This window comes from Macadamia integrifolia, chromosome 10 (genome assembly GCF_013358625.1).
Source record: "Macadamia integrifolia cultivar HAES 741 chromosome 10, SCU_Mint_v3, whole genome shotgun sequence".
NCBI classification, from domain to species: Eukaryota; Viridiplantae; Streptophyta; class Magnoliopsida; order Proteales; family Proteaceae; genus Macadamia; species Macadamia integrifolia.
This window is the reverse complement of record NC_056566.1, coordinates 19,444,073-19,460,718: the sequence shown is the minus strand read 5'-3', so window position 1 is coordinate 19,460,718 and position 16,646 is coordinate 19,444,073. Positions and strand designations below refer to the sequence as shown.

General features: G+C 36.6%; 1 protein-coding gene across 1 annotated transcript; it reads left to right on the top strand.

The window, feature by feature from the left end:
• The first annotated feature begins 1,146 nt into the window (after positions 1-1,146).
• Positions 1,147-4,393, top strand: LOC122092021 (40S ribosomal protein S3a). Its single transcript, XM_042662307.1, has 7 exons — positions 1,147-1,299; positions 1,380-1,427; positions 1,523-1,628; positions 2,625-2,762; positions 2,867-3,052; positions 3,274-3,474; positions 3,957-4,393. The coding sequence occupies exons 1-7, from the start codon at positions 1,289-1,291 to the stop codon at positions 4,047-4,049; spliced, it is 783 nt and encodes a 260-aa protein (XP_042518241.1). The 5' UTR covers positions 1,147-1,288; the 3' UTR covers positions 4,050-4,393.
• Positions 4,394-16,646: the final 12,253 nt, after the last annotated feature.

Genomic DNA, 16,646 nt, shown 5'->3' with positions numbered 1-16,646 from the left:
TACCGATACGATACCCTCTGATACGTATCTTAAATTTAGCCGACCGATACGATACACATCGATACGATACATGAAAATTTTAAAATCCTTTCGTATTGATATATATCTTACAATACATACCGATATGCATTAATACAACACCAATACACATCGATACGATACGATATGCCTCGATACGACTATGAAAATTATAAAATTGAGGTAAAATGTACGTTTCGGTATGTATTGGTACGTATCGATGAGTATCGATATGTATCGATCGGTACGTATCGGTATATATTGGCACGTATCGGTGAGTATCGATATATATCGGTACGTATCGGTGAGTATCAATACGTATCGCTATGTATCGGTCATATAATTGCCAAGATGGTAATTTTTTAGAAAACACGATTTTTTGAAGGGTTTTTGTTCCAAAGTTGCTGTCAGCCATATTTCTCTTTAACTAAAGTGGAAATAAAAGTTGGGAATACGGATTTTACATTTATGGGACAACTACAAACCTTGAATTCTTAGTGCGATACCCTCAATTTAGTGTTTATGCATAATACATGTTATCAATAGCTTTTTTTAACAAACTCTTTATGCAAAAATGTTTAAAAAAATGTTTCCTATCCATTTATGTGTGTATCTTTAGCGTATCTTAGCGTATCTTTGATACGATACGATACTCTCTGATACGTATCTTAATTTTGACCGATCGATACGGCGATCGATACCGATACTTTAATCTTTGATAAAAAATATGAATAACAAAAATAGGTCAATCAAGGTTAATCCAACCATTGTAAAAGCTAGGGTTAACTTGACCCAACCCGACCTTGACAGGGTCAATTAGAGCTGAGTTGGGCCTGAACATGAGCCCAACAGAATTGGGTTGAGTTGAATTTTGAAGACCTAGAGTTGAGTTAAGGTTTTAGGAAACCCGACCCAACCGGACCCAGTTTCACCCCACTAGGGTTACATACTTTTGTAATCATATCTAATTATACGGAGAAAAAGGTTTTTTTAGGGGGGTGTATTATTTTAGGAAAGGTAAGATACTGATGCAATTTTGACCAAAGGGAGGTCAGGAAAATATAGAAAACATGAAGAGAAGTATTCGAAAATATTTAAAATTTGGGGGGCTTTGTGTAATTTACTCTTTGCCCCTTTCGTGCGTTTCTTTCATGCCTTTCCCTACGACATCTGATGCATAAATTCTAGGGTTTGAGAAGTAGGGTTTCTTTTGCGATCAGAGGCGTCTTTAGCTTTAACTTCTGAAGCTGCTCCAAGTGCATCGTCTACAATGGCGGTCGGGTACGTCGATTTCGATCTGCAACTCTCTAATTTGCATTATTTCTTCAAAGCTTCTGATTGTTCTTATTCGGTTTTTACAGGAAGAACAAGAGGATATCGAAGGGCAAGAAAGGAGGAAAGAAGAAAGCGTGAGTTGAAATCAAGCCTTAGAGACGTTTACTGTAATTGTTGTTATGTTGTTTTCACATGTTGATCTGTTATGGTTCTGATTTTCAATTCACAGGGTTGATCCTTTCTCTAAGAAGGACTGGTATGATATCAAGGCTCCTTCGATCTTCAGCCATAGAAATGTCGGGAAAACCCTAGTTTCAAGAACGCAGGGAACTAAGGTCATGAAGTCCTCCTTTGCTTAGACCTTTTTGTTGATTGTCGTTTTATTTACCAGTTCATAAATTTTCTATTAGTGGCGTACCAGTACCAGAACTTAGGTATCCATTGACGATGAACTGATGTTAGAATTTAATCGTTTCCATCAAGCTTGCTACAGGGTTTTTACCTCTTACTGGATGAAAGTGATTGAGTGTGAACTTATTTGGAAAATGACATTTGTGTAAATTGGATATATGTGGCAATTTCCACTAATAGTTTTTCAATCACTGTAACGCCATATCTCAGAAATACATGGTGCAGGGGTGGATCAAATGCAATTTCTATTCTTTAATCAGTAACTTCTGATTGGAATGTTTATTCCCGTGTATTACTATTTGATGATTTCTGCTGAAATTTAAGGATCTGCATATTTCTTGTAGTATTTCTGGTCAACATTAGTACTGGTTGCAACAAAGTGAACTGGGTGTAGGTGAGCCCCGACTTAGATCTGAAATATACAAGGGGAGATTAGATATTTAGATCAACTTCCTGATCATTTTTGGGTTGAATCTAAATTGTATTAGTTTCAACATTCTGTCCAGTGCTTTGTTGTTATTCCACATTTGTATCTCCTCTTCCCTGTTGTATGTTCTGGTTGTCAGTGTTGGTGCTTCCTGAAGGGTCGTTTTTTAATCTTCTTATTAAAGGTCCTACTCTTTGGTGTGTTAATGACAAAACCATTGACTTTTGAAATACTGAGGATTTTGAACCAATTGATTTTTTTTTCTCTTTTATTCCTTTTATGGGCTTTGTTTTGTGTGTTTGTTATTCTAGTTTAAAAACATGTTTACCCAATCCTCCATCCTTCTTCATGATGGGGGTTGCCTATTTTGTGCTTTAGCATGCATTTAGTATGGAATAACATATAATTTGTTGTTTATTTTGGTGTAATAGGATGTTTGATATACATGCTCTTAGAATTATGTAAGTCTTAAATTTTTTATTTTCTGTCACAGATTGCTTCTGAAGGACTTAAGCACCGAGTATTTGAGGTTTCCCTTGCTGACCTTCAGAATGATGAGGATCAGTCCTACAGGAAGATCCGACTCAGAGCTGAGGATGTACAAGGAAAGAATGTGCTCACTAACTTTTGGGTAAGCATATATTTTGTAATATTTTCCCGTTTTCAACAGCTGTCCTCTTATTGTTTAAAAAGATCAGAGGGAAAAAATGAGCTGATACAGTTAGGTTTGCTCAGGGAATGAATTTCACAACAGACAAGTTGAGGTCTTTGGTGCGTAAGTGGCAGACCTTGATTGAGGCACATGTTGATGTGAAGACTACAGACAACTACACTTTGAGGATGTTCTGCATTGGATTCACAAAGAGGCGTCCAAACCAGGTTAAGCGAACCTGTTATGCACAAACAAGCCAGATCCGTCAGGTGAATCTTTGTTTTACAAGTTCCCTTTTTCTTCTTTATGCTTTCTATTATTCCATATGTTGTATCTGGGTTAATGCTTTCCTGCTTTCTAGCTTCTGTGATATACATATGTTCAATGCAAATTGCATTATATTGTGTTGGATGACTTAGATCAAGTGTGTTTTGGTTGAGCATTCATGATATGGACTGTTTTTTATATTTATTTTTATGGGTGTTTTCAGATTCGCCGTAAGATGAGAGAAATTATGGTAAACCAGGCAACCTCATGTGACTTGAAGGAGTTAGTACAGAAGTTCATCCCTGAGATGATAGGGAAGGAGATTGAGAAGTCCACTGGCAGCATTTACCCTTTACAGAATGTCTTTATTCGTAAGGTCAAGATTTTGAAAGCTCCCAAGTTTGATCTTGGCAAGTTGATGGAGGCAAGTCTCTCCCGTCCTTTTAACCTGCTTTTATTTTTCCGCTCAAGTTTCAGGTTCTGTATTTTCCTCTGTAATCTGTATAGTTTTATGTTGTTTCAAGTACAAACCTCCCCCTCCCCCTCCCCCTCCCCCTCAGAAAAAAGGAATACACAGAAACGTGACCTCCAGGAATGGTCCTTCTTTTGTGTCATCTCCTTAACCATAAACAGTTCCAGCTTGCCTGAAGTATACAGTACTTACCTCTTAATTATTTGCCTGCTATATTTGAGTTCCTAGTCATCAAATGACTAAGACATGAGAATCCTAGTCATCAAATGACTAAGACACGAGAATCTGATTCGAGTTCTCAGCAACGGTTTAGATTTTATGAAAAATGTATCCCAGATGACATCTAGACGCGTCTATGTTTATATGTTGTGTATTATATTTCAATTATTTAAAAGATGTCTTCAATATTTAGCTTTTCTGGACCATGTTTGCAGGTCCATGGGGATTATTCTGAGGATGTTGGCATGAAGGTGGACAGGCCTGCAGAGGAACCAGTGGCTGAAGAAACTGAAGTAGTTGGAGCATAAATGAAGTTTCAGCGTCTTTTTAATTTTATCATCGTTTCAGCATATTTTATTCTTGTCTTTTTATCAAATTTTGGAAGCTTTGTTTATCCTTGATGCTGATGAGAAACTTGGCTAGCAAATGATTTTGGCGTTAGATTGAGTTCAATTGTTCGACTCAGAGAAACAGGAACATCATTTTTGCCGCCTCTTCGGCCAGTTGTCTTTTAATCTCGATTACGCCCCTCCTGGCGCTGCCATTTCTGGCTGTTTATTTGAGAAATGGCACTATATTTCCTCAGTGCCCTTCAATTATGGTTGTTAGTGCCGAACCTATTGATATTAATGCTCCCCATTTTATTTTTTCATGAGACTAATGCGCTACATTTTGCTGATGGAACTCCCAACCAGCAGCTGCTAAAGTATTATCGTAGCTGAATATTTGAGTTGGATAGATCAATGTTGTGTTTGGTTTGCATTCTTGGTATTGATTCTGGGTCTTTTATTTTTGTTTGATTGACAAAATAAAACATTAATACATAAGGTTGCTGAGGCTATACAGCATATTAACATTGTTCATAGAATATTTTTTAATCATAGCCATGAAGGCTAAATTTTTTACTTGGTGAACAAAACCAAGGTTGGTATTTAAACAAAATGGTAGTTTAAAAATTCTTCTAGTAATTGTCATCCACGGCCTAGAATGTTTGTTAGTGCCGTCATAAAACTGGGATAGGGAATGAATACTTTTCTCCGTCACCCTCCAACCACCGAAATAATCTTTTCGCTGCTGCTCACCAGAGAGGAATATTATAAGCCCATGCACATGTATTATGATTATTTCGCTGCTGCTCACCAGAGAGGAATATTATAAGTCCATGCACATGTATTATTAGGCGGATCTAGGGGTGTCAATCGTTCGGTCCGGCTCGGTTTTGGTCTGGGTTGAGTTGGTTTCTGTGTGGGAAACTTGAAATCGAAACCGAACCAATAAGGAAATTTCGGTTTCGGTTTGTCTTCGGTTTCTTAAATCAATTTGTAATTGGGTTGGTTTTGGTTTTGGTTTTTGGTCCAGTTTGGATTCGACTTTCCATACAAATGTTTACAAAATTGTGCAAAATTTGATTTTTTTAATGAATTTTGGAGTGTTTTGGTTTCTTATTGGTTTGGTTTTGATTTTGGTCTGGATTTTGAGCCGGTTTTGGTTTGGTTTTGGGTTCATCCGGTTTTCACTGTGATTTAGTTTGGTTTTGGGGTTGCAATACTTCAAATCGAACCGATCCAATAAGACTTTGATTTGATTTGATCCGTGTTGTTATCGGTTCGATCTGACCGGTTTTACTGATTCGGTTGAAGAATTGACACCCCTAGGCGGATCTGATGTCCCAGTGATTATAATAATTATAAATGAATAATAGGGGATTGATATGATGGGAAATATTATGAGGAGATTGGTCCAGATTAATCAGGGTGACAGGTTTGACAATAAAGCCATGTTTGATTCGAAAATTTACCTGTCTGAGGATGTAGTAAGGATTAGGTATTTCGTGGGAGAACACTATTCCTGTTCTTCCACATAAAATATCGAAAATTTACCTGTTTGAGAATGCAGTAAGGATTAAGTATTTCGTGGGAGAACACTATTCCTGTTCTTCCACATAAAATAGCAAGTAACAATAAAAGTCAACAAAACAAACTTCAGGTTCTCACGGGGAACATCATTTGAGGTAAAAAACGATACATAACTGCATTATTAACAGAAGAGACGGGAAACATATATGGTTTGAGACCCAAAGGGCTACCAAACCAAACTTCTCTTGCAAATTCTGCAATCGAGGAGTACATGTCATGATGGTTGTGATAAAACCTACATGTTGGGTCAATGTCCACACACTTATGTAGTGAGACCTTAATTGGTAATCTTTCATTGACAATTCTCCAAAGGAAAATTTTAAATTTGATATGGAATTTGAGTTTCCAAAAAAAACGCCACCATTGTGAGCAAGAGCACAAGTTTGAGCATTCATTAGAGTTTTTTATGCAATTGATTTGAGAAAATTGACAGCAGTTTTCCTTCAGACAAATGACACTACAAGCGATCATTTTAGAGGGATTTGGAGATCTGGATAATAGAATTAGTAAAAGTTAAAGACAATCCCGAATTTAGTCTAGCATTCCTATCCCTACTAAAAAATGAAATTGCTAGTTTTTCTAAGAGGGGGGATCTATAGCAGGAGGTGAGTAGAATTCCAAGTGTCAAGGATCCATGGTCAGACCACAGACCAGAAAAGTATTACTACCATCTCCAATAATAAATCATACCTTTTTTGAGGGTGGGAAGGATGCTTACAATGCTATTCCAATAGAGAAATCCAGCATCTTCATAGCTCCGGATGTTGTTGAGCAATCTCCATCCAAGCTTGAGAATGAGAGCTTTATTTTGAGTTTGCGAATCTCCAAGGCTAAGGTCTCCTCAGAATTTGGGGAGCAGATTTTGTACCATCCTATGAGAGGCAGTTTTTTGGCATTAAGAGTGTCTCGATTCCAGAAATGAAGGAGAATTGAGTCAAAATTCTTGCAAGTAATCTTAGGAAAGGCAAAGCAAAGCAAGACATTAAATAAGACAGTATAAATGAAAGTACAGACAAAATTAGAACAGTTCTTCTATTCTCTTGCTTTGCTTCAGTATGCGATCTAAACCAGAATCTATTCTTACAATGCATACCAAACATAGCCTCCAATATGTTTGTTTCTTATTATCTATTTCGGTCCATATTTGCCACTTCATCTGGCTTCTTCACGAAGCATCTCGTGGTATTAGAAAAGCATGATTTGCCTCTAATTGTATTTATGATTATACTCTGTTGCAGGGAGCAATTGATTCTCCCACTACAACCTCTTGAATCTTGAAGTAACTCATCTTTGTTTACATGATTAGAGGCATTACTTCTTCTTTTTTTTTCCCTGATGAACAAAAGAAGACAAGTTACATTGATTAAGAAGTTGATTACACATAACCCAAGGGGGTAGCGCAGTTGGTGAGCAACAAACTTGGTATGAGCCGTATACTTAGACGTCCTAAGTTCGACTCCTACTAGGTACACATTGGGCTACTCACACGGGGGCGTTTAGTACTCTTCACTGCTTTCAGTTAAAGTTGAATGGTTCTCATTCAACCCCGATATGACCCGGTCCATACGATTGTGGGGTCAGTATGGGTCCATGGGACCAGTCAAATCGAACGCCTGGATACCCGTCGTTAGCAAAAAAAAAAAAAGTTGATTACATCAGTAAGAGACATAATATCCAAAAACTTGGACCTTCTATGTATACAAAGGTACGCAATTTGTTAAGCAAAAGCACCACATCATTGGAGTGTTTGAGATAAAAGTTTGTCAAAAAGAGAGTTGTCGATATTTAAGGTGTATTCTTGTGCCTTTTGCTCATCAAGCTTTATTATGTTCAATTTTCAGATGATCCTAAATTGGTACTTTGGCAATAGTTTCACCTCTTTAAATGTCTTGAATGCATTGTGCAAAGCCATTTTCTAATTTTGTTGAGAAATGCTAGGACTAATTGTTAAGAATTGGGATAGAAGTTCTTTGGATGTTTTAAACGTTGAATTTTTTTGTTTCATTTTTTTTGTTAACAGGAATCTCTCAAACTTATTCGGTTTTACAATTCAGGACCAAGGGTAAATCCCAATTTAAATGTTGATAGTTCTCATAGATTAATATAGTAATTGGTTTAAAGACAATTCTACCTATCTTTTCGCGATTTTCTTCAAAGAAAGAAGAATATGATTCCATGGTCTGTACTCCAGATCAATAATCTTAAAATATAGAAGAGAGATTCTCTTCACCCATTGGATATAACTCTATAATTTTAGGGAAAAAATATTTGAAAAACTTTTCACTTGTACTTAAATTTTTTTTTAAGGGGAAGTGTTTCCTATGAGTGTAGTTCCTCTGCATGCGTTGGTCAATGGGGCATACGTATCTTTTCACTGCCTCTTTGAACACAAAAGTTGCATGTAGGAACACTAGACAGACAGGGTTCTATCTCCCTTCTGATATTGTAGTGCACATTGAAGGTGCCCTAGATTTTGTCATGGTTTTATGAATCTTCCGGTTCAAACTAGAGCCGGCCTCACTCACTCTCTAGCCCCTATTCTGACTTATTCTCTAGTACATCTTGTGGAGTGGGCGATTCGAGTCAAACCGTTTCGGAGCACCCGTTCCTACTGACTCTACTTTGCATATATGCAATAATTCTCCATCAATTTTGCACTCAGTTTCGGCTCTCCGTGCTGAATTGGAACTCTGCCACGTGGAATAATGAAAAAAAGGTTGGAGCAGAGCATTTTGGGGTAGGGGTGGGGTGGGGTGGAGGTGGGGGTTGGGGAGGGGGGGGAGAAAGAGGGGTAAATGGAAGGAGAGGCCTGATCAGGTTCAGCTAGTCCACACAGTTGGAATCCATTAAATGCAAAGAGAATCAGTGGATTCTGTTGCAACCGAGAATTTGTAGGATGCTCAACGTTGGTCCTACAAAATTAATCTTCCGACGCCCAAGTTAGAAACCCGTGCAACAGTCTTCAGAGAGTAATGACAAGTGAGTGATCTTACTTGGTTTTATCTTCTGGGTTTCTTTTTATAGGATTATTTCATGTAGAGTCCTAATAGGAGACGCCCTTCTACTCTTGATAAGCTTGGGGCAGTCGTGGAGGACTCCATCCTTCACGTTTTCCTCCATCCGTGAGGAATATTCCTTTTTCGGGTATTATCCCCCTTTTAGGTAGATTGAGTCCTAGTACGTCTCCATTACTTGAAGTGGACTCAAGTCTTCTCGTAATCTCGATATCTGAAGTTCGTGGTTAGATATGGTGTTCTGGATAACTCCTGTAGTTGGGTGCCACGTGTCCAGCGGCAAATTTTAGCGTATCAAATTCCAAATGCCAAGAGAGGAACAAATCAACTATTTTTTTTCCCTATAAAAGAAGATTAGGTATGCCGTCGACTTTTCTGGAGCTAGCTATTCAATCAATTGAAGGGCTAAAATAAGAGGGGTATAGAGAATTTTTTCAGAAAGAAAAAGAGAGATAGACACCTATAGATAGACACCTATCTCAATATTTCAGTGGCATACCCAACCTTGTCCCTTTTTTAATCCATATTTTGGGAAAGAGCAATTTACATCCCCCTCCCCTATATTTTGCTTTTATTCCAACCCCCTCCCATATGTTTTCAAATATTCTACAGACTTCCCTTGTCTTTTGACAAATTTGACAAAAAATGTGATTCCATCATATTTTGTCCTTTAAGATTCAATTTTTTTTTTTAAAATACCTAAATCACCCATGTTGAATGTAAATGGCCTATTATATCCATTAGAAGATGAGTGAAGAACTCTTCACTTTTGTCTCTCACTTGCAAGTAGACTGAGGCAATAGCTTGACAAGCGATTGACGACGACGAGCGTCAACCAGCGCGTCGAGCGACTGATGGTGACGACGATTGGAGGCTATGGCAATTTGCAGCGAACCGCATTGCTCTTCTCAAAATACATTCAACAGGGGAGGTCTGCAGCAGCTCGATGAGCAGTGAATTGGAACTTGCGATCGACGATAGACCTGCGACAAGCAACCATAGTTGTCACGGCGTCAAATCGATCCAAGACGGTGGAGGGATGGCTAATCGATTTGGCTATGGCGTTGCCATGGCGGTCAAATCACTCATGTGTCATTTTTTATTTTTCCTATTTTCTAAAGTTATTTAGTATGCTACTTTTTTATTTCCCCTATTTTTTAAAGTTATTTAGCATGCTACAAGCCTACAATATATACCCTATAACATATAAAACCAACATTAAGCAACATCAAATCATCAAAAATCAACATAGCCCTATCAAAATCACCCTGCATTTTACAAAAAATAGACCGCCTAGTAAATTAGGCGTGACCTGGAGTCCATGGAGGTGCCATGGCGACGCCTATCAGCCAATGGCGACTGCCATTTATGAGTCACGTAAATCGTAGTACTGCCATGAACTTTTTTTTCCATCAGGACGCCAAATCGCCGCCTTGGCGACGCCGTGACAACTATGCAAGCAACGCAGCGACGGATGGCGATTAGAGACTGCGGCAAACCCAGCGAACTGCGTTGCTTTTCGCACGGTTAATCGGTGCTCAAGTTTATCTCCCAACAGCTAGGGTTTTTATTTTTTTTGAGCTTGTTTCATTGTTTTATTGTTCGGTAATGGAATTTTAGATTTTTTTCTTTTATTTGTTTCTATTTTATTGTTAGTAATGAAAATGTTGGGTTTTTTTTTTTAGCAATTTGTTTCTCTTCGTCGCTGTCGATCTCTCTGTTGTTGTTGATATCTCTGTCCCTTCAATCATGCCTGCTTGGTTCCAACTCTTCCCTGTCGTGGTTTTTTTTGGTAGAACGGAAAATTATAGATCATTGTGTGAACTAGCAACGGCTTCAGATCAACATAGGTCATATAGCCAAGGAGTGGAAATAGGTCAATCTATCACACACATGAGAGACAGGGCCTTCTGAGCTAGGGCATCTGCAATACTATTCAGAGCCTCCCTGTCGTGGTGATGGAGGTGAGTGAAATGTAAGGGTTTCATATTGGGGGTTATGAGTGTAGGGATAAGGGTAAAATGGAAAAAAGAATAAGTTGTTAGAAGCAGAAGGGTAGAATCGTATTTTAACATCCACAACTAATAGTGTTAACTGACAGGGGAGATCTGTGTAATATTTGAAAACATAGGGGAGGGGTTGGAATAAAAGCAAAATGCAGGGGAGGGGGATGTAAATTGCTCTTTGGGAAAAATTATGTACACATGATCGGTAGTACACCCCTTCTTACTCTTCTCTCAATTCTTTAACTCTCTTACACTTTATTTTCTCCCTGACCATGTGGGCTCTCCTGTATGAATCATGAGACACTCCTCCTCATGTCCCCAGTAACTTGACATGAGTGATAACGATACATAGGCCGCACGCAGATTACTTCTCCAATCCCAATCCCCGATCGTTTTTTAGGACCACAAGATTCCTTGATTCCATCCAATCCCGATCTCTTGAATCTCGGATGGACCACATACTAGTGCACTTATGATGCTTAGGGCCTGTTTGATAACGTTTCTGCCGTTTCTGTTTCATGAAACGGCAGAAACATAAAATTCTGTTTCTAGAAACAAAAACGTAATTGAAGGTGTTTGATAAGTCATGTTTCTGGAAGTCGATAGTAACCAGCGAAAGAATGGCCACGAGTTGTTTCCAGAGAACTTGTTTCGCTTGGGTCGTTTCTTGAACCATAAATAGGTAGAAATTTCAATTTCAATTTCTGAAAACAAATGAAACGAAACAGTTTTATCAAACGCTTTTTGTTCCGTTTCTGGACACAGAAACAGCAGAAATGCGTTTCACTTTCTTCAAACGTTATCAAATGGGCCCTTAGTAGACCAAAGCGATATAGGAGGTGGTGGCCTTTTTTTATTTTTTTATTTTTTTTTTATTTTTTTTATAAAGGTTTCTTTGTTCGTTAAAGTAGGGAGTCTTGACTTTGTGTTACAAATTTCTACAATCAACCTCCCTCAGGGCTAGGTGATCTCAGCCCAAGCCATGTTTGGATTAGGGCGGGCTCAGGCCAACATGGTCAGACTTATACCCCTAATTCGTATTATACCATCGATTTGATTTCAGTTTTGGTATTAGTTGATACCATCGTTCGATCTGATATTGAATCCTAAAACTCTAGTATTGGACTGCACCAAGTAGCAATTAGCAACACGTTCTCCTGAAATCACTTGAACATGATATTTTTTTTTTCTTAAACTACCACAAATGTTTTTCATGCATTATAAATGGCATCAATGTGATATATGTTATTGTAAATACCTCATTTTGTCACTCTAGAAGTTCTGACGATGATGAATATATCACAACGAAGCAGAGGACACATGGCATTCTCCCGGCTATGCCATTTCCTCGTAGTCATTATTGGAGTCATCATTGTACATGCATGTGATCCGGCCTCCCAATATCTTTGGGTTGAAATTGTCTGCAATTTCGATCGCGTACAATTCCGTGAAATACCACCTTCAGGGGGTGATACGTGTATTAATACCAATGCAATGGTCCAGATCTGGTACAACAAACAAAACCTTAAATCGGTAAAGAATAATTTAAATCAGATCTGGACCATTGCATTGGTATTAATATATGTGTCACCCCTTAAGGTGATATTTCATGAAATTGTACAAAATCGGAATTGCAGACGATTTTTTTCCAATATCTTCATATTGAATCTAAAATAGATGCCGGCCCATAAAGCATGGTGGCTTTTCTTCACTAGGACTGCAGGACATCACCATCACTAATGGAAAAAAAATTCTCCACCAGGATTTACTTACGCAATCATTATTATCCGTTCATAATGTCTTTCCCATTATTCTCAATGTTTATCCCAAAACACCCAAACCCATACGTAAGAAATTCTCTATTCATAGTTGATGAAAGGAAACTACATATTCATTTTGTCTATGCTAGGAAAGCTAAATGGTCCCATTATCCAATATAAAGAAGTTAGGTTAGAATTTAGATAAAGCGTAGTGGAGTTCTAGCTATATGCTGGTTAATAGACCATTAGAATGATAGTTTTACACCAATGCATGTTTTTTGATAATTCTGACATTTAGATATTTTGTATACTGTTTTGATTAATTATATGCCGAATTTCTAGTATTGTTCAATCAAATAATTTATTATGTATTGGAATACATCCCCATTTATGCCCTAAACATACCTGAGAGATTCCGAACATTAGTGAGCATGGCAGATATTTAAATAAAAAATTACAAAACTAGAGTATCAATAATGTAGTGATAAGTAAATAGTTTTATGAAAACATGAAATAGTAAATAAGAATAACTTAACTAAGGCTTTCTTTGGTATGATTTCTATTTGTATTTATTAACTATTTTTTAGAAATTATTTGTGACAATAAATTATGGACCAAAAATAGTATTCGTTTGGTTACTATTTATAAAATAGATTATATAATGAAAAAATATGTTTCAGTTTTAGCTTTGAGCTTAGAGCGAAAGAGACGATAGAATTTGAGGTTTTTTATTGAAAAAGTATAAAACATATTGTAGTTACCTATGTACCATTGGTTTTGAGTAGTTTAGCACACGTGCTCATTTAAGGTAGCAAAAATCAACATAAATGATTTGTTGCCACAAATCACAAATAGCTTAAGAGTTATTTGTGATTTGTGATTTATTCTAATTTATTATAAATAGAAATAAGTGCTATAAATTATACCAAACACTTGTAAAAATAGAAATAAGTCAAATAAATACAAATAGAAACCAAACCAAAGAGAGGCTAATTTATATAGTTCTACAACATAAAAAATCAAAATTTATTTGGATTTTGTTTGGTTCTAATTGGGATTTGGTTTCTTATTAGTTATTTGATCTAGATTTATCAGGCTAACTAGTCGAGGACCAGACCCACCAATAATATGCACCTGCAACCTACTTATGAAAGCATTTGTTGGTTGGTTGGTTAGTTGATTGGTTGATTTTGGGTTTGTTGAGTCATTTTGGTTTTCGCTATCGGTCTAGGATCGACACTCCTACCGTCCTACTCTTACATATAGGGAGATATCTTGTAGGTTTATATTTATTTTGACTCTTCTCTAATTGTGAGACTTGTCTTCCAAAGATCATGTGTTTTGTGGATCCGTTGTTATTGGTTTCATGAAATAATCAACCATTACGATTCTCTGAGAGTTCATGTCTCCTTTTCTTTTTGGGAAAACAATTGCACAATGGATTAATTAGCTAACTTTACATGTGAATCTACCATAAATTCGATTTTTTATGGTGATAATTCTCTCCCATCTAATATTACTTACATCATCTGAGAGGACAAAGTGGGTTGCGTGATTTTCAATTTATAGAATATAATATTTCCTATTTTGAATGTTTTTCAGTTGGGTGTTGTGAGTGACAGAGTGATTTGTATTTCATGGGTTGGGATGAGGTAGATTATGTTCCATCCTTTGTTTTTTTAATATTTTGTTTCTCTTATTTAATAAAATTCTAAGGGCTTACCTGGTCCCAAATAATATTCGGACTAGACTGCGGAAAAAGAAAAGAGGAACCAAGGAAAGAAGCAGCTAGCTGAGTTTCCCTGTGGCAAGGAAACAAATTTAAATCTCCGTAAAATAAGATTTCCTACAATGTGTGCACTTTTTTTTCATATAGATAAGTTTTTATATCATTCCTAAGAAAATGGTTGGAGAAATTATAGGAAAAAAAGATACTCACAATTATAGTTAAGTTTCCTTATTTTTTTTCGGTGGAGAGCCAAGTTTTTTTATTAGAAAGATATTTTTTGAATGTAGTTATGATTTTCCAGTCTCTTTTATATTCTTACATTCTTTCTCCTCCTTGATCATGTGGATCCTCTATTATTGAAATCGTTATCGTTTCCTACATTTGATTGGTATAATGTAGAAGATTCCCTCCCCTACCATGATCGCATCAGCAACAATTTTTTTTTTGATAAAAGAGATTTTTTCCTCAATCTGATCGTTTTCAATCCATCAGATCCGATTCCTCAAGCCATGTCCGCAACACACACTCGACATAGGGATTTTTTTCTCATTTCTATGATGAGGGAGAAATGGTTGGTTATTGCTCTATTATTATTATTATTATTATTTTTTGTCCAAGTCAGCTTACACGCACCTCAAATAATCCTTGGGGAGATAGGACCGTGCGCCTATACACACAATCCCCAATTCGCTCTAACCATCTGGGCAACCCACAGATGATCATAAATATAATTATTGCTCTATTAATAATTAGGTTATGACTAGGTTATGACTCTATGGTCATAAATATAGTTTCTCTCTTCTCATCGTGGTTTCAAGTATGATATCGGTATCCGTTGATACTTGATCAATCTAAATCAATTACAAGTAATATTTTAAAATCTTAAAAAAATATCCTTTTTCTTAAGTGAGGATAAAAGTGATCGATGCACACCAATCCGATCCTATCCGGATAACTATATCCATGCTTTGTCATAGAGAGATTTCAAATCAATCATCTAAGTCAACGAGATTCGAATGGTTTGACTGAACAAAGTTGGATAGTTTTCCAAGTATGGAGTGGTCCCGAAGGGATAGTTTTTCCCTCATAAAGATATTTGATATCGTTGTCGATGACTCGTTATGGTATTGGGAAAGTATGGAGAGATATAGACACAGACAATGATTTAAGATGCAATATTAGTGTAACAATAATGATAAAGGGTAAAATTGTCTAAAAACTGATTTTTTTAAAGAAAAAAAATAAGTTTAATACCATTCGATACGGATTGATTCAGACATTTGTTTCAGTATCATTTTGGTATTAATTAATCAACAAGCCTGAGACTAATACCAGTAGTGCAGTACAAATATTGATATGATGACAAGAAAAAAATTTGATGCATATGCAAGAGGCCTTCTTCTAAGTCTAAACATGGCAAGATAAAAGATGGATAAAGGCATAAAGCATTGGAAAATTCTGGACCAACTCCAAAGTCCGCAGAGAACGTTTTTCCCTAAAGTCTTGCAACAACTCATTCAATTATTTTTTTTATGTCCATAATATTTTTTGTCTAAAAAAAAAACCATAACAAACAAAACTGACACCCAACTCTTTAATGGGAACTTTGATGTCACAAAGTGGGGGAGTGTGGTCCCTCCTTCATGGTACATAGTGGGTGAAATGAACAATTCATCCTCATGAAATAACAAATGATATTTTTATGAATTTTTTTTGTAAATTTTCGTTACTCATAGACATGTAAGAATTATAATCTCAAGGACAGTTGCTCATACAATTAATTGATCGCATAAATCATCATTTAACACTTATCTTTTTTATTTTAAAATATATTTTTTATAATGACAAAAAATAAGATAAATATTAAATACTAAACTTCTACAATTGGATGATCGTAAGAACAAGCGAATCCAAATTCCCCCACAAGATACACTCCCCCAAGTCAAAAACACAAAAAGCTATAATCAAACGGAAACGAGAAACGTGCATAGAAAATCAGTCCAACCTTTAGAACAAAAGAGAAAAAAGATAAAAAAATAGTCCGACCCTAGACTTCTAGAGATTCCGTCTACATGTAGAAGAAGCATGCATGACCGATGGGCCAGCCCACGTGTAATTTTTTTATTGATAGACCAGTCCACGTGTAATACATAATATAATATGGGCCTGTGCAAGTACATTATGGTAGGCACACAAATCAAAATTGGCAAACCCTAGGCCAGGTGGGCCATCCGATTCAACGACGTGGACTGTCGACCAATCAAAGGAATATTAGGTTAATTAAGATTAAAATTAATTAATTAAGAAAAATTCCCTAAAACACAGCGTTGCTTTGCACCAACGTGAGACCAATAGAAAAACACTAAAAAACATCAACATGGTAAGATAATTAATATATATTTACTAAGATATATATGGAGAGGATAGAATAATTAGAATCCTGATCACCAGATCACCAGAGATTTCCAAATCCTCATTTT

Coding starts and splice junctions, on each gene's coding strand:
- LOC122092021 (XM_042662307.1), top strand. Junction 1,629..2,624: donor CAAGAACGCAGGGAACTAAG/GTCATGAAGTCC, acceptor TTTCTGTCACAG/ATTGCTTCTGAAGGACTTAA. Junction 2,763..2,866: donor ATGTGCTCACTAACTTTTGG/GTAAGCATATAT, acceptor AGGTTTGCTCAG/GGAATGAATTTCACAACAGA.